General features: G+C 39.6%; 4 protein-coding genes across 4 annotated transcripts; 3 read left to right on the forward strand and 1 right to left on the reverse strand.

Moving 5' to 3' along the window:
* The first annotated feature begins 32 nt into the window (after positions 1-32).
* LOC306906888 (uncharacterized protein) lies at positions 33-3028 on the forward strand. The gene is made up of 5 exons (XM_079478606.1): positions 33-700; positions 856-1250; positions 1324-1484; positions 1572-1704; positions 1784-3028. Exons 1-5 carry the CDS (start codon positions 442-444, stop codon positions 1952-1954), a joined length of 1119 nt encoding a protein of 372 aa, XP_079334732.1. The 5' UTR covers positions 33-441; the 3' UTR covers positions 1955-3028.
* A 109-nt stretch (positions 3029-3137) lies between these two features.
* lrrc23 (leucine rich repeat containing 23) lies at positions 3138-5574 on the forward strand. The gene is made up of 7 exons (XM_079478615.1): positions 3138-3431; positions 3527-3636; positions 3989-4251; positions 4422-4552; positions 4649-4785; positions 4890-5094; positions 5272-5574. Exons 1-7 carry the CDS (start codon positions 3318-3320, stop codon positions 5311-5313), a joined length of 1002 nt encoding a protein of 333 aa, XP_079334741.1. The 5' UTR covers positions 3138-3317; the 3' UTR covers positions 5314-5574.
* A 703-nt stretch (positions 5575-6277) lies between these two features.
* On the forward strand, positions 6278-14543 carry tktb (transketolase b). Its single transcript, XM_079478605.1, has 14 exons — positions 6278-6594; positions 9393-9510; positions 9618-9731; positions 9826-9923; positions 10186-10377; positions 10777-10904; positions 10993-11189; positions 11425-11589; positions 12038-12194; positions 12326-12456; positions 12577-12660; positions 12849-12945; positions 13085-13204; positions 13322-14543. Exons 1-14 carry the CDS (start codon positions 6491-6493, stop codon positions 13492-13494), a joined length of 1878 nt encoding a protein of 625 aa, XP_079334731.1. The 5' UTR covers positions 6278-6490; the 3' UTR covers positions 13495-14543.
* On the reverse strand, positions 14072-16415 carry tnnc1b (troponin C type 1b (slow)). Its single transcript, XM_079478612.1, has 6 exons — positions 16189-16415; positions 15622-15652; positions 15319-15465; positions 15096-15210; positions 14844-14980; positions 14072-14759 (listed from the first exon to the last, which is right to left on the reverse strand). The coding sequence occupies exons 1-6, from the start codon at positions 16210-16212 to the stop codon at positions 14728-14730; spliced, it is 486 nt and encodes a 161-aa protein (XP_079334738.1). The 5' UTR covers positions 16213-16415; the 3' UTR covers positions 14072-14727.
* Between the last annotated feature and the right edge of the window lie 211 nt (positions 16416-16626).

The following is a 16626-nucleotide window of genomic DNA, read 5'->3' on the forward strand; positions in this document are numbered from 1 at the left end:
TATTTATGATTCCGTTGCCACGGTAAGTGCCAGCCCAGTAGGTCACGTTCTCACAACGTAAGCGTATCCGTCGCCGCCAAGTCTCGCGAGACTTCAAGTTCACAATAACAAGGAAGACAAACTGTCACTGTAGAAGCCGGGTAGAGCTCCGTGATTTCAGCGATCCAACATTCTTTTGCACACTATTACTCGACGAATGATTAAACCAACTAAATTTATAGATAAATTCGGATGGTCTACAAATAGCACCATGTATTACAAATGTCTGTCTATTGGTTAAAATGCGAGTCGTCTGCCTAGCATGCATGGAATCTGGATTAACTGTCAGTCATCCCCAATTTAAGATCCTTAAATTCGTCTACATTATTGGATCCTTGTCTTTGTTTAAACAGGCATAGCAGTAGGTCGTTTTTAAACAAACGCATATCAACGTTTAGCGCAATGTATAACTCGGAGTCGAAGAGGACGCGTGAAACAAGTTTTGACGAACTAAAAAGCAATGGGTGCAGAACTGATTTGAACTCCGACGGGACACGTGTGGATAAAGCATTGACTGACTCGCGAAGAACTGGCAAAAAACTTGTCCTTTACTTCGATCTCAACAATACAATCCTTGTGTCTGATGCAGTAACAAGACAAGGAACTGTTGGTGCTCTGGAATACTTCCTGTCCACTGTGACCTGGGGGCGTATGACGAAAGGTAAGAGATTTTCTTATAACTTACTTAGAAAAGTAAACGTTTCAAAATAACCTATATCGTGTATAACGATATTTGAGGTTTTTTTTTGTATAGAATTACGTATGATCGTGACGCAGACATTTTCAACATAACACCTGGTTCTGCTCTCTCTGCAGGTAAATGGGAATGGATGTGTGATTCGCCGTCTTTACTCCAGCCTTGTACAGGTGCTGTCACATACTACTCTCAGTTTGGCAAGGTGGCAGGATTTACCACGGTAGGTCCAGGCCGACGGTTCCGGAAGGTCCTGGAGGAACATCTGGAGCTGCTTCGATGGCCACCCGACTTACCTGAGGATAAGGAGTTGTCTGTTAAAGGTGAAAATGGGAAGCTGTACCACTGGATCCTACCTTCATTCTTTCAGATGCTGCACGACTTGACTTCAGAGGGTGTGGAGTTCTCCGTTGTCTTCCGTACCTTTGGCACTGATCTGCCACGGGTTTTGTCCGCTGTCCGACGTGCTGTTGAGGATGGGTCACATCCGCTCTTTCCCGAACTCCCGGCTTTGAAGGTAGTTCATATTTGATGATGTAAGTCTTCTTGGAGTTATGCTAGATGAGCCTTATGAACGTTTAACCTCACAGTTGAGGGTGAATGTAACTGCTGGGCGGATCAGGTGCAGCAGTAAGGGTGCAGTTCTGACTCGTGGAGATGAGAGTGTTGCCACACGAGAAGGAGAGCGATGTGTGTACCAGTATCTGAGTGCTGCCGAGGGTCTAAGTGGCTTTCAGGACCACTTTGAATGGTGAGGAGGCACTTGAAAAGGGTGAGCAGTTCTATAGAGTGCTGAATTATTGTTGTTTATCAATGGCAAACTGTCCTTTCCAAATAGGTGGGCACGGAGCACATATTCCATTTTAGGAGGTAAACCACTCTGGATTGACCCTTTTGACTCCAATGTTCAACATATCTTCATTGATGACAATATTAAGCAGAATGATGAGGACACTATTGTCCATCCTAAGGTGTGTGATGTGCTTTTTTAGAATTTCCAACTCAAGCTTTATAAAAATTCACTATATTCTATTGTATATGTGTCTGTAGGTGTTTTTGGACCCAGAGGGCTTGCAGACTCGAACAGCTTCAACATCGGAGCTGTATGATCTGTGCCTTGTACAGAATGATCTGATGAAGGCTATTTGTGACCCTGGTTATTTTACCCAACGCATCCTGATCTGCATGGAGAATTATGAGGGGAACATCCAAAAAGGATAGCTAGGTTAACCTAAGATCATACCGGCAAACATGATGATGAGACTCATTTTGTAAAAACACAATCACTGGTCAATACAACAAATATAATGAAGTATGTCACAATCCACAGATCTATATACAGACATATGTTTACTACTTTGTTTTTATTTTAGTTTTTGGTTAAATTATTAGATCACAGAGAGCTTTAACGGTTTCAGTTCTACAAGTGTATGAATAGGGCAAAGAAGCCAGGTCTTATTTGAACCACCTGTTTGTAATAGGTTATATATTGAAAAGCACACGCACAGGTTTTTAGAAGTGTCATATAGGCTTAAACATTGGCAGCTGTTCTGATTTTTTGTTCTTGGCACATGACCAAGAGGCATGAAGATGGTTCTTGCGGCGACCTCTTGCCGCCATCGGTATTCTCGTGGTTTGAACATCTGAGTATTCTTAGGATTATTTTCATTTAGATGCATTTTACAAAAATGTTGAATACTGACACTTGAATTTTTAGATATTTTTTTCATTCTTAGTTTTTGCACATGGATTTTTGCTATATTTTTCTAACACACTGCTTGAGGATGTGTATCTGAATCTAACCAAACAGAATTTCCAACATCTTTTGTTGATTGTTTGAGTTACTTAAAATTTTACCCATACAGTTACACAAGCACTTCTACATTGTCATATTCTTCATTTTAACATCACGTTGGATGTTTAAGAAGATGATGACTACAAATACACTTCCATTATTTGCGTCACATGTGGCAGTTTAATGAGAGTGTGTCTGCTTCTCAAAATTAATTATTTTAAAGTAACTTTAAAGAGATTTAAAGCAATTTCTAATTATAGTAAATTGTTTAGACAATTACTGCCTTTAGACTGGGAGGAACGGTAATAGGATTAATTAATTTAGTTACTGAGGTCACTGCACAGCTTTTGCTCTTACATGATGGTTTATTTATTATACTTGAAAATATGATGTTTGTGTGTTTTGAATTTTTTTTGTTGAATATTAAACATTGTTTAGAAAGTAGTACGTTTGATTTTATTTTAACAGCATGTGAATTAACAGACGGATTTCATCACGTTAACAAACGCTGTAACTCAAAATAACAGTGAGGTTTCATGTTATCGCTTCAATTGCAACATATCCACAAAAAACTAAGTCGCGCGCGCTTGAGTGTTACCATGGTAACGTGCATAAACACGGCACTGTGTCAGGCGTCGGATACCAAAAACTTCGGCTCTACAACTTGAATTAAATCGGTTTGACTTTCACATTAACAAATAGTTTGACGCAATCTGTTTTCACGTTAACTTATATATGTGAACGCAGTTAACTGATGTATCATTTTTTATAAAAGATTAATGACCTAAAATGTCAGACTTTGATGAAGACGAGGTGCTAAAAGCGGACTCTGAGATAGAGGATGAGGAGCAAGAAAGTGAGATTGGTCATGATAAAGAGGGGATACCAGAACAAGAAGACCAGGTAACCTACATTTACAGACATTATCCACCAACTACACTAATTTGAAGAGAATTCAAATCAGATGGGATTTGCCTTTTTTCTTGCTCTATTATCAGATTGAGCCCTGTCCACTAAACCAGGAAATGGTAGCTAAATGCTTATCTATTCTGTGCCGTACCGGAAACAGTCTGGCCCATGCCTATGTCAGACTTGATCTTAACAACAAGTAAGAAATGTTCAAATACCGATTATGTGACATTAATATAGTTTTGTGTCTCAGTGGTAAGAGTGGGGCGCTAACAATGCCAAGGTCAAGGGTTCGATCCCAGGGGATTGCACATACTTAGAAACAAAAATGTATAGGAGAACGCAATGTAAGTCCCTTTGGATAAAAGCGTCTGCCAAATGCATAAACGTAAATGTTATATGTCCAAGGGTATTATTACAATATATTTGGTGAAAATCAAATACAAAAAAATGAGTTGTTTGCGACTCCGTTTTGTCAGTTGCTTTCAATTAAATAGTTTATCTTAAGGAAGACACTTAAATGTATGTCTCTGTGATACAATCTCAACTAGGGGTCTGACGGATTTGGTCTTGCTCGGCTCTTTCATCCATCTGCGTTACTTAGACATTTCCTCCAATCATTTGTCAGACCTCTCTCCGTTGGCTGGGCTTACCCACCTGCTATGGGTTAAGGGAGATTCTAATCTGATTCAACAGTTTGAAGGCCAGTGGTTTGAACAGCTTGGTTTCCTTCAGTGGCTAAGCCTTGCAAGCAACCGTCTGTGTGATGTGAAAGGGCTTAAAGCTACAGCACTGGAAACCCTCAATCTTATTGGTTAGTGACACATGCTTTCTTTTACACTTTTACAACCAGTACTTGTTTGTCTCAACAAATGTAGAGTGTAGATATTTAGCTGTGTATTAAATCAATAAACATTGTATGATGGCATAGATTTTATTAAAAACTTTATGCACTGAACAGGGCATCATTCTCTATGATTTTAGGTAATGGCATTCAGACAATGCAAGGGTTGGAATGTAATAATCTGACCAATCTGGTGACACTTGAGTTTAGAGGAAATTGCTTGGAAACTACGGATGGCATTGACCTCACTAATTTACGTCACTTATACCTGGTATGGCTGGTAGTTACTTTGTTGTACATATAATTGCAGGTTATTTGTCTCCAAAGGATCTACAGTACCAAATAACACGTTCATCTAATTTCAAAGGCTAATAACAAAATCAAGCGACTGGAGGGTCTGGAGAGGCTAGAGCAACTAAACACTCTTCACCTCAGAGATAACCAACTACAATCATTGGATGGAATCAACTCCAGTATGAAATGTCTCCAGTATCTTAACATCAGGTAAGTGACATACCTTAACTATGCCACTATCTCTTAACTAATATAGGTTTTAGTCATCGGTCATGTTATTTGGTAACATAAAATCCATCTTTTTTCACTTCAAGGGGTAACCTTATATCTTCTCAGAGGGCTTTGCAAGCTCTATTTAGTGTGGAAAAATCACTGAGGGTCCTTGTAGTTCTGGACAATCCTTTAGCAAAGACGGATGATTACAGGCTGTATTTGATCTCACATCTCTCCCAGCTGGAGCGATTGGATAAAGACCCCATAACTGCTGATGAGAAGTCTGAAGCTCAGGACCAAATCAAGGTATGCATGTGTTTTGTATGACATAATCTGTGAATTGTCTGTGATGGGTTAAATATATGCATAGTAATTTTCACCAATGTCCGTCATACAAATATGAAATAGATAAATAAATAATCAGTATTTTGTTGAGTTATAAATACTTTAAACTGGTTTAATTCCCCACATTTTTTTCCATAGGAATTTGAAGATAAATCTGCCATAGATCAAGAGGATAACTGAATAGGCTGCCTGAAGGACTGGATAAATATCGCAAAATTATGAAACATCATATATTTTAAAATCATTTTATATTCAATAAAGTATAATAACATTGCTAATCTGGTTTTATTTAATTGTCTCTTTTCCCTGCAAAAATTGACTGCCACTTGTCTATATGTTGTAACCACTGTAATGCTGCGTTCAAGAACCCCGGATTTGGGATATTTCCCACCACAAATCAGGAAGTAACGTCTGCATTAAGTAACATTGAAATCTTTTAGTAACATATACTGTTTCTAAATGTATTAATGTAACTAATGATTAAGTAGCAATAAACATCACAGGTGTTTATTATCAATAAAATCGCGCCCTTCTGGAAATTATAGATCCGAGGTGTCATGAACCTCGTAAAATGATCAGGAAACATCTTTTTAGGTTTGCAGATTTGTATTGTAGGCCTACATGCTGTCATTTTCAAAACAAAATCAATTTATGATTCTGAGGTAAAGGCATGTGAATATATATTTCACATTAAACACATAGATTTAAACAGCATTTGCTAATAATGTTAGTATATTTAAAAACAATGAAAGAATCATTCTGCAATGTCACACACACAACTAGATTTTCTATCAAGAATGAGATTGAGAGAAGAAAAAATCTACTTCCCTGATTCTTTATAACCGCCCACATTAAAGGGGCAAGAGCCTAGTTTCCAAATAGTTTAACGTTACACACTCCCATCATCATGACTCGACGATTCATCTGATTTAGTTTGATACTTCTTCATTGTTTAACAACAAGCGCACCACCATTGAATCATTACACCATTGTGTGTAAATAGTGTTTTTACTCTAGTACACGTCCGCCCTAAACTAATCATGTGTGAATTATATTTATTACAAAACTGTCGTTTTTCCCCGCGGGGTCTGATCTGGCAACCTCGCTGCTGCAGTCTGGCCGGTGCGTTTGCGAAAAGCGTTTCGACCAATGGTTCGCCTCATAGGATGACTTGACAGGTGACGTAAAGCGTCACATAAAAGCCACAGCCCACCACGTAATAGCGTCCCACATCGTGCTCTGCTCCGGTGTTAACTGCGTTTATCTTATACCCTGCAGATTTACGTAGGCTCGGGAGACTTTAAAGTCACGACGTTTACATTTATTTAACGCATTTCTTGCGCATTTCCGGTGAAACATGAGTTACCACAAACCCGACGAGAAAACTCTTCAGGGCCTAAAAGACATCGCTAACAAGCTCAGGATCCTTTCCATCAAAGAGACATGCGCCTCAAACTCCGGGTAAAGCCTTGTGCATTTATTAAAATCAATTTTAACACATTTTCAGGTTGCTAAATACAATTGCAATCATGCATTCATCTGTTTGGTTGTGCAAATGTAACTTTTCATTCTTGCATTATGTAAAGTTGGACACGCTGTGGTGATTGGCGATAATCTGATCAAACGTGCCTTAGGTAACGTTACAAGTATGGGGAATCGGTGCTGTCTCTGGGAATGATAATAGTTTATCGATGTAAGTGAATTGTTATAACGTTAAATGAACCAACCAAAAGCTTGTGATTGCATTAAGGCTGGAATACAATACAAGACTCCAAATCTGAACAGATTTTTAAAAAACTAGACTTCATACGCTTTTTGAAAGTTTCAGATAGGAACACGCTCACGTTAACTGATCGAATCTGCAGACTGGCACAGACTTTATGCAACAAGTCCAGACTGAACTCTGGGCAAAATCTGAGTAAAAGACTTGTGAGTGTAATTTAGCCTTTAGTTAGCACGAGTTGCGGCGCAATTGAACGCACGTTTCTCCTCGGCTAACAGGCTGTCACGTGGAGGCGTGCGTATCTCGTGTCTGTTGTACCTTGGGTTAAAAAGTTGTTGGCCTGCATGAAGCAGTGGTCTGATAAAAATCAAACCCCCCTGCGATGAAGTTTCTATGAGCTTCAGCAAACTTTTAGGAAATGAAAACTTTGCTTTACGATTGCTCAATATCGGTTTGTCTGTTCGCTGTTGCGAGACTGACCGGTGCGTTGCCACAGACGCTCCTTTCCCAACGTGGCATTTTTAACCTGTAAAATATTCGAAGTTGAGACTTTATTGTAGTAAATACTACAGAGGTTCTTTGCGCATCACTACTTCCATTAGACATGTCGCATTTATATTGTAAAATGAGGTAAATGGCAGGGCAGTCGTATAGAACTGTAAATAAGGTTCATAGGTCACCCATTGCGTTTGGCCATTGGCCTTAATGCATTTGTCTACTGTAACAGTCACCATGCCTGTAATGGAATTGAATGATTTACTTTGTTTGGGGTGGAATTTGTGGCAGTTCACTGCCCACACCCTTATTCTCAAATGTTATTTTTCAATCTTTTATTCATTGAGGGTATTATAGGAATTTCCCCGAGTTTTGAAACGTTTACCTGATAGTGTTTATTATGCGGTTATGACAGTTCCTCCTTTTCTGTTCCCTGTCATTTCTGAGATGCATACAAGGAAAGTTACCAATATACATGTTACTTCCTTTAAACATCTACAAGGAAGTATTGATTTTCACTTTTAGGTTTTACCGATAAGGATTCCTTTGCAGTCGTAGTCTAAATTGTGCAACTGCTCATTCAAGAAGTTTGCCTTAATCCCTTTTTTCAATTTTATTTTTCAGCCTGTTTGAATCTCACTGTAGGACGGATGGTAATCCTTGGTGTTTTGTTCATTTGAAAAACAAAGAGTGTATTAAACAATAACACGATACTGCATGTATTTTGAGTGATTGTAAAATAATTTTGTTCATAGCTGCTATTTTTGTGCCCACGGAGTTATAGTTATTGCATGGATAGCTTGTCACTGTAATATTTTGTAAACAGACGAACTAACAGTTCTACAATGTTCAGAATTTTAAGAATAAAAAAACGTATGTTCTGCGTTTGTACCTCTGCAAGTTTGAACATGTGTTTTTATAACCAGTCCCTTGATTTGATTTTGCTTAAAAATGGTTTGGGATTGTCTGGGTTTTTCCTGGCTCAAAATGAGGCTGATGTGGTGCCATCCTTATCTTGTACAAACACGCACGTGTAGACCTACCTTACCTTTAAGTGGCTTAACCAAACACTATACATATTAAAAATTAGATGACAATTGAGTTGTATAAAACTAAACATTTCTGTTCGGTTGAATACATGTTTTAAGCTTTTTTTTTTCCTTTCAACTAACTTTTCAGCCCACAACAGCCAATTAAATGAACCAGTCTTACTAAATGAGCAAAGCTTGTGCACATCCTGTGTTATGGTTTACACTTTGAATGATTCACTGAGCTCTACTATTCGCTAGTGACTGAAACGTTTCAACAGTTCACAGGAGTCATTTGTTTGCTTCATACTGGCAGTATAACGCTGATTCTGCAAGGCAATTGCACATGTTAAAACATTACAATGATGTATGCAATTGTTCATTTAAGAAACCTTTTAAGAAATTGAACGTGCTTGCACGCAAAACAATGCTACAACAGTTAGTCACCAGAACCGCTTTGAAATACAGCTCTTATTAGCTCTTGTTCTGCAACTATGCCGCATCACTGGGCTGATAACAAAACATCGCCTCCCGTGTGGTGTAATGCTGCAACTGCAGTAACAAATTACATTTGACAGAATACACAGTGTTTTTTTGCCGAGAGTCTAAGGCGGCGCACAATTTGACGGAAGCAGCCGCCTCCAATTTTTCTATGAAGGTTTAACCCTGAACGTAAGCTCACTTAACCTTTTGCCTCATCAAATAAGTTAAAATGTAGATATACTGCAGTGGTCTCCATACTTATCATGTTATGGCTCAATTGTCTTATGTGTAAACACGACTGTCTGGGTTACCAGTCGCTTGATTGAGACATTGGTTCTTGATTCTGATAAGGTATATTACTACACCTCAAACTCTCGTGATGACCGTAGCGACTTCTGCCCTTTAGTACCATTTGCAATCAGCGTTCTACTTTAACCGGCATGTTTGAGTGGTCTTTAACTCATCCAGCATGTTTAAACTTATAGTTAATGGTTGATGCATTGATCTGTGATATTGGTGTTTACTTGCAGACATCCCACCTCATGCTGCAGCGCTGCTGAGCTCATGTCTGTGCTGTTCTTCCACACCATGCGCTACAAAGCCAAAGACCCACGTAACCCCTGTAACGACCGCTTCGTTTTGTCTAAGGTGGGCTGCCGTTGTGCATAATGACTTTTTTCATCTGTTTGACCTTCCACCCCCCCCCATGTACCCCTATATTAACTGTATTACACCTTTCATTTCACTGTTTAAAGGGCCATGCTGCTCCCATTCTGTACGCTGCCTGGGCTGAGGCTGGGTATATCAAAGAGTCCGATCTGTTAAACCTGCGTAAGATCGACTCTGACCTGGAGGGTCACCCAACTCCTGTAAGTAACGGCCCTGTATCACCTCAGATATTTGTCATATGACAAATTGCTTAATGCGATGAGCCGTTTAAGCAAACTGTGACTTTTATTTCAGAAACTGGCTTTTGTGGATGTGGCAACAGGCTCTCTTGGTCAAGGTCTGGGGGCTGCTTGCGGCATGGCTTACACAGGAAAATACTTTGACAAGTCCAGGTATACTAACTCATAAATCATGCATTTTTATTTTATTTTCTCCTTTAGTTCGAAGTGCTTTTTGAAAATCAATTAATTAAAGTGCAGTACAGAAGCCCGGTTTACTGCATAAGTACGCTAAAACAAAATTCCAGGTATCTACCCTCTGTACGCATGCAAAAGATGCCTGTCATTTATTCTAATTTGGAAAAAGAAGAGCTCCGTGTCTGCTGCTCCTTTGATGGTGATGAAACTGAATGTGTCTTTATCTCTGGTTCATTAGCTACCGTGTGTACTGCATGCTGGGAGATGGCGAGTGCTCTGAAGGGTCTGTGTGGGAAGCCATGGCGTTTGCCTCCCATTACAAGCTTGACAATCTGGTGGCCATCCTTGATGTGAACCGGCTGGGCCAGAGTGAGGCAGCCCCACTGCAGCATAACATGAACACCTATAAGGAGCGTTGTGAGGCGTTTGGGTATGTAGATACGATTTCGATTTTTAGGCACTTGGCATTATTGAAATACCATAATGCTATACAGCTGTTTACAAATTGTGAATTTTGTACCTGGAACACGTTAATAGCAAACATATTCCACACAGGGAGCACACTGTGTCCAATAATGCAGTGCATCTTTAATTTCCAAAATATAAATGAAAAAGAAAGAAAAGCATTTGCTTGACCGTCTGTGTAAATATCTTAACTTCATGAAAAAAAGTCAAGTTAGTTAGTCATATGACAACATCAATGTTTGTTACATACTGTTTTACATGCCATGTCATTAATAGTAGGCCATATTCTATTCAGAACATATTTTTCATTGATGTCTGTTGTTAAGTGTTTAATACCAGTAAATATTTTTGTTTGTTTATACAGTTTCAACACCTATGTAGTGGATGGCCATGATGTGGAAGAGCTATGCAAGGCTCTATGGCGGGCAGAGCAACACAAAGGGAAGCCCACTGCCATTGTAGCTAAAACATTTAAGGGCAAAGGCCTTAAAGGTATGTCACTATAGAGTAACTGAATTGAGTTACAATATACTAGTGGCATTATTCTTAAGTTTTTGATGATCTGTGGCTCTTTAAACAGGCATTGAAGATCAGGATAACTGGCATGGAAAGCCTATGCCTAAAGATCGTGCTGATGAGCTTATTAATGACCTCAAGAGCCAGATCCAGTCTCCCAACAAGCACCTCCATCCTCATGCGCCCACTGAGGATGCTGCTGCGTTTGACGGCACCAAGATCCACCTGCTCACAGCTCCAGAATACAAGATTGGAGACAAGGTGATGAACAGGCACATTATTCTCACGTTAATCTGTATTAATTAAGCCTTAATGGTTAAAGTGATCTTTGACTGTTAAATAGTGTTTTTCATAAAACAATAACATTTACGGGGTATCACTTCAGTATATGCATGACTATATTTATACTTGTAATAAAAAGCAGTGTCTACTCTGAAACAGATGCGTAGTAATTTAGTAAAAGTTTACATCCGTAATATTTCGTTTGCCCATTCAGGTCTCCACCAGGAAGGCATACGGTGTCGCTCTGAAGAGAATGGGTGATGCAAGCACTCGTGTGGTGGCCCTGGATGGTGACACCAAGAACTCAACCTTTGCTGATATCTTCAAAAAGGCTCATCCTGATCGTTTCATTGAGTGCTTCATTGCTGAACAAAACATGGTATGTAACTGGATTGCTTTTCTTTCATCATAAATGTAAAAACCATGTTTGTGTCATGGTTGCAAGACAAATAATAAAGCCAGACTGCCTTAACATGTATATAGTCAGTTTAAAGTTTAAGAGGAGATGATGTTGAATACTCTTGTTTGTACTAAAGGGTGTGGCACATATTTATATTGCATTGTGGGTGCCTGACAAAACCTGGTTAAACAGTAATCTGCTCAATCTGACTTTAATCCTTTACTACTCATTTTCTAAATCGCTCTTTATGCATATTATGCAAGTGCTCGAGAAATATACATGACTTTACAAACTGGCAATATTCCATTTTCTCACATGAATATGTATCAATTGTTGGTTAGTACAGTAAGATACAAGGATCTAGAATAAAGTATTTCCAAGTAAGGTCTTGTTTTTAATACTTTAAATGTCTTATGCTGCTCTGCAGGTAAGTGTGGCCATTGGTTGTGCCACCCGCGACCGCACCATTCCGTTCGCCAGCACCTTTTCTGCCTTCTTTGCTCGTGCATATGACCATATCCGCATGGCAGCCATCTCCCAATCCAATGTCAACTTGGTTGGCTCACACTGTGGCGTCTCCATCGGTAAGACATTGTGACGTGAGGTACATGAATTCTGATCTTTTTTCAGACTTCAAGGGAATTCAAGCGACTTATCATCTCTTAGTGTTTCATGGAAAATGAGTTTGTTATATTTATCATCTTTTTATTTCCAGGTGAAGATGGCCCCTCCCAGATGGCACTGGAGGATCTCGCTATGTTCCGCGCTATCCCAACATGCACTGTGTTTTATCCTAGTGATGGCGTATCTACTGAGAGAGCTGTGGAGCTTGCAGCCAATACCAAGGTACAATTGCCAGTAACCAGTTATTGTCAACACCGGTTTATTGTGGCACCCCTACTTTAAAGTATTACTCAATCTGTCCTTTGTGCTTTTCTTTGTGTTAATGCTGGTATCTGTTTTCAGGGTATCTGTTTCATCCGCACCAGCCGCCCTGACACTGCTGTTATCTACGATCCTAAAGAGGAATTTGTAGTTGGCAGAGCCAAGGTGAGAACAAAAGCAGATCTCAATACATCTCTTATAAAATTACCCGAAACCAACTGTGGGGAAATAAGACTGTATTGAAATTTAACTTCGTCAAATGAATTGTTATCCTTAAATGCAGAGTGGATATGGCGCCCCTTGTTGGTCAGCTGTAAAATTGAATTTATAACAATTCCCTGTCTGTCCTGTAGGTGGTGCGCAAGTCTGACAACGATAAGGTGACTGTTATTGGAGCTGGAGTAACTCTGCATGAGGCACTTGCTGCACATGAACAATTGGCCAAAGAAGGTTTGTACAACCCCCTTCTGGCCATAACAGCGTATTACAACACAATTTGCAATTCTTAACGGGTATTTTATTTTTAAGGCATAAAGCTTGTGGCAAAACTAATCTTAAGGTTGTCTGTCACATGTTATCTGCGTTTCAGGTGTGAACATTCGGGTTATTGACCCATTTACTATTAAGCCTCTGGATGCTGAAACAATTGTGGCAAGTGCTCGTGCTACAGGAGGAAGGGTGATCACTGTGGAGGACCACTACAAAGAGGGTGGGCTCGAGTTCTTATTTTTATCTCAAATATAATTAAGATAACAATGTACTGTGGATATTTTCCCTTTTACATAACCAGGTTATTTACAGTATTTACTTTGTATTTTCTTTGTAGGTGGTCTGGGCGAGGCCGTCCTGGCTGCAGTGGGTGAAGAGCCCAGCATAGTGGTGCAGAGACTGGCTGTGAGCCACGTGCCCCATAGCGGCAAACCACAGGAGCTTCTGGACATGTTTGGCATCAGTGCCAAATCTATTGTTGCTGCTGTCAAGCGCACGTTTGCCAACTAAAACCCTCCCATCATTAAACAACCCTGAACTACACCCTCCCTCCTAACACAATACTTATAGACCAAGCTTACAACATCAGTATCATTCCAGCTTTTTCACTGAGGAAAGGATGGAGAAACCATGTTTAGTGTGTGGATTTTCTAACTTGGTCACTGTATTGTGAAAGGCATCACCCCATAGCTTTGCATTTCATTTTTGACACAGTTTGGCCTGCTTTGAAAGCTTAACATGCTTTTAAAGGTTGCATTCCAGTTGACCCTTTTTCAACACCCTAAGACCAAGGCCCCATTTCACATTAGTGTTTCGTCACCTTCCTGTAGCTTTTGACTCTGTCTGCTTATAACTTAAAAGTTAATATATGGAAGATGATGCTTTCAGGGAGGCACAGTATGTATTTGTCGGTTTTTGACTGTAAGTGTGCGTGATACTGAATAAACCAGGTGTTGCAGAGTAAGAACACAAGTAATTTGACTTGGGTGACTTGATAATGTATCGTGTTACAGAATGGGTCTCTGTTAATACCGTGTAAGCTTAGTTTGCACTGATTTTGATGTAAGGTGTTAATAAAAGTAACTATCCATTTCAGTCTGCCTGTATTTGCTTTTGGCTTGGCATATGCATTGAAATGAAGGTCGCCCAAAAATGACAATTCTCTCATTAACTCACCCTCAAGTTGTTCCAAACCTGTACACATTTCTTTGGTCTGCTGAAAACAAAGATATTTGAAATAATGCTAGTAACCAAACTATTACGAGGCATTATTGAATACCATTGTAAAAAATACTTTACACATTGCAATGTTCTGTTGAACTCAAAATAATACATTTCAAAGAACGTAAGAAAGCAAACCGTTCTGGGGAACCCTTGAACCAATACAATTGTATTTTACCCGCTATGGTAGTCAATGGTTCCCCAGATCAGTTTAGTTACAATCGTTCTTCCAAATTTCCTCCGTGTTTAGCAGAACCAAATAATTTATACAGGTTTGAAAAAACAGAATCTTCTTTTTTTTCAAGGTCCGTAAATAAAAAGTACTACTGAAAATGTTTTTACTGTGCACAAATAACATTGTTCTTGAAAGTAGGTCATGACACCATTTACAGTATAACAAACACATTTTAGAACACGAAATGATAACATAATCCGAAGGTCCGTGCGGTGACGTCACAGAAACTGCTTTGGGTCTAGGAATAAAACGTCGGTCTTTCTTTTCGCGGACTCCCAAGACGGATTTTATTCTACGCCCTTCATGAATTCCAAGAACTCTGTGGGTTTAAAGTAATAAATGATGCGTTAGATATGGTTAGTTGTCAGGAAGGCCAATTGTTCAAAAACTGTTGTGGATTTACCGTCGTAATCAATCTTGCCGTCGTTGTTTTTATCTCCGTCCTTCATGAGTTCCTCAATGTCGTCCTCGGTAATGGCCTCGCCTGTTGACTCCAGCATGTTCTTCAGCTCGTCTAAATCAATGTATCCATCGCCATTCCTTACAGAGATATTGATCAAACATGTCTTTATTAATTAAACCCCGCTTGGATAGGTTGGGATATTGTGACATCCGCTGATATTATTATTATTATTAGGACAAACGTGGTTCGTACTTATCAAACATGCGGAAGACCTCCGCTAACTCCTCTTCTGATTTTCCTTTGCTCTCCTCTTTCATACAGCGCACCATCATCACCAAGAACTCATCAAAGTCCACAGTCCCGCTTCCTACCAACAAACAATTCGTATTAATGACTGGCACGTGACTCACGTTTTCTAAAGATTATATTTCTAAAAGTTGCACTATATTGTATCTTGTAGTAACGTTCATCATACCATCCTCATCTACTTCATCCACCATTTCCTGCAACTCTTCTTGGGTGGGGTTCTGGCCCAACATCCTCATGACCTTCCCCAGCTCTTTAGTGCTGATGCAGCCATCCTCAGCATCCTGCACGAAGATGTCAAACGCAGCGCGGAACTCTGCCAAATGCAGTGAGAAGATTGCAGCGTGTCAGCCAAATGTCACAAGTCAACCGCAGCGTTTCGAAAAGAGCTGCAGGGCTAATCTTGTATTGTGTCACAAGACTAGTTCAGCTATACAGTTAAAACTGGCAGACCAGCATGACGCAAACTTACCATTTTTCTGTTCTTCTGTTAAGTTCTCTACCTGTTAGGTGGAAGAGAGAAAAAAATCGTTGATATTGTTGACTGTGAAGCACAATAATCCAGAGGTCTATATATGTTCCTTCTCTGTCCTATTGCTTTAACCTCTGTCTCTCTAAGAGGTTAAAGCACTCTCTCTAACTCCCCACCCCTAAACATTTAAAAATAGAATAAAATAACTTTTAAAGGTGAGTACAGTGCTGTTAAGCAATATGCCCTTAAAGGGCACCAAATGCCCTCTGTTCCATTTTCAGATTTAACCTTGAGTGCCACTGCTGCAACTTTAGGCATACATTATTAGTTATAATGCAGAAATATGTAATTTACAAAGGAAAAAAGATTAGTTTAATCTTAGTTTCTGCATTATCTATAAATAATTAAACATAATTTATACTTACTGTTCAATAAACAAAACACAATTATTATTCATTTGTCATATCTAACTTTTTCTAACTTCTGTGACTCTCTCCTACTTCAAGAACCTCGACCGAATGCACAAATCATAAAAAATGACAAACTGCCATTGCGCTCCCAACTCACCGCTGCTTTATATACATCATCCATGGCTGTCCTGGTTTTCTTTCAATATTCCCTTTACACTTCTCACAGGTAATCCAGCACTAAAGCCCTTTCACCCGGTGCTCTTCTTACCACGGCAGACTCGGGACGAAGAGTTCCGGGGCCACCTGTCTTGGCCTTTATGGCTGGAATGGATAGCTCATAAAAGACAAAGCCTTTTGTCACTCCCCTTTTCCATCTGAGAGAGAAAAGAGGGATGGGGAAAAGGATTAAGAGTGGGCTTTAGGATTGTATGGGCTATAAATAGGGGAGGAATGTCAGAGACAACAGGCAGGAGGACTCGAGTTATGACAATAAGTCCTTGGCACTGGTATCCCTGGCAGCCTGAGCGACAGCCTCATATCAATTTCTAAACTTATGTGCCAGTCACCTGTATTTGCCAATCAAGTTGAACAGCAC

This window comes from Barbatula barbatula (assembly GCF_947034865.1).
Source record: "Barbatula barbatula genome assembly, chromosome: 17".
In the NCBI taxonomy this organism is placed as follows: Eukaryota; Metazoa; Chordata; class Actinopteri; order Cypriniformes; family Nemacheilidae; genus Barbatula; species Barbatula barbatula.

Bases quoted from the DNA above. Each gene is read 5' to 3' on its own strand.
- tktb (XM_079478605.1), top strand. From the start codon at position 6,491: ATGAGTTACCACAAACCCGACGAGAAAACTCTTCAGGGCCTAAAAGAC. The intron at 10,905-10,992 runs GTATGTCACTAT...CTCTTTAAACAG, and splicing joins TAAGGGCAAAGGCCTTAAAG to GCATTGAAGATCAGGATAAC. The intron at 11,190-11,424 runs GTGATGAACAGG...TTGCCCATTCAG, and splicing joins AATACAAGATTGGAGACAAG to GTCTCCACCAGGAAGGCATA.
- LOC306906888 (XM_079478606.1), top strand. From the start codon at position 442: ATGTATAACTCGGAGTCGAAGAGGACGCGTGAAACAAGTTTTGACGAA. The intron at 701-855 runs GTAAGAGATTTT...CTCTCTCTGCAG, and splicing joins CTGGGGGCGTATGACGAAAG to GTAAATGGGAATGGATGTGT. The intron at 1,485-1,571 runs GTGAGGAGGCAC...CTTTCCAAATAG, and splicing joins TTTCAGGACCACTTTGAATG to GTGGGCACGGAGCACATATT.
- lrrc23 (XM_079478615.1), top strand. From the start codon at position 3,318: ATGTCAGACTTTGATGAAGACGAGGTGCTAAAAGCGGACTCTGAGATA. The intron at 4,786-4,889 runs GTAAGTGACATA...TTTCACTTCAAG, and splicing joins CTCCAGTATCTTAACATCAG to GGGTAACCTTATATCTTCTC. The intron at 5,095-5,271 runs GTATGCATGTGT...TTTTTTCCATAG, and splicing joins AAGCTCAGGACCAAATCAAG to GAATTTGAAGATAAATCTGC.
- tnnc1b (XM_079478612.1), bottom strand. From the start codon at position 16,212: ATGGATGATGTATATAAAGCAGCG. The intron at 15,466-15,621 runs GTAAGTTTGCGT...TGCATTTGGCAG, and splicing joins AACAGAAGAACAGAAAAATG to AGTTCCGCGCTGCGTTTGAC. The intron at 14,760-14,843 runs GTAAATCCACAA...TTAAACCCACAG, and splicing joins CGGCAAGATTGATTACGACG to AGTTCTTGGAATTCATGAAG.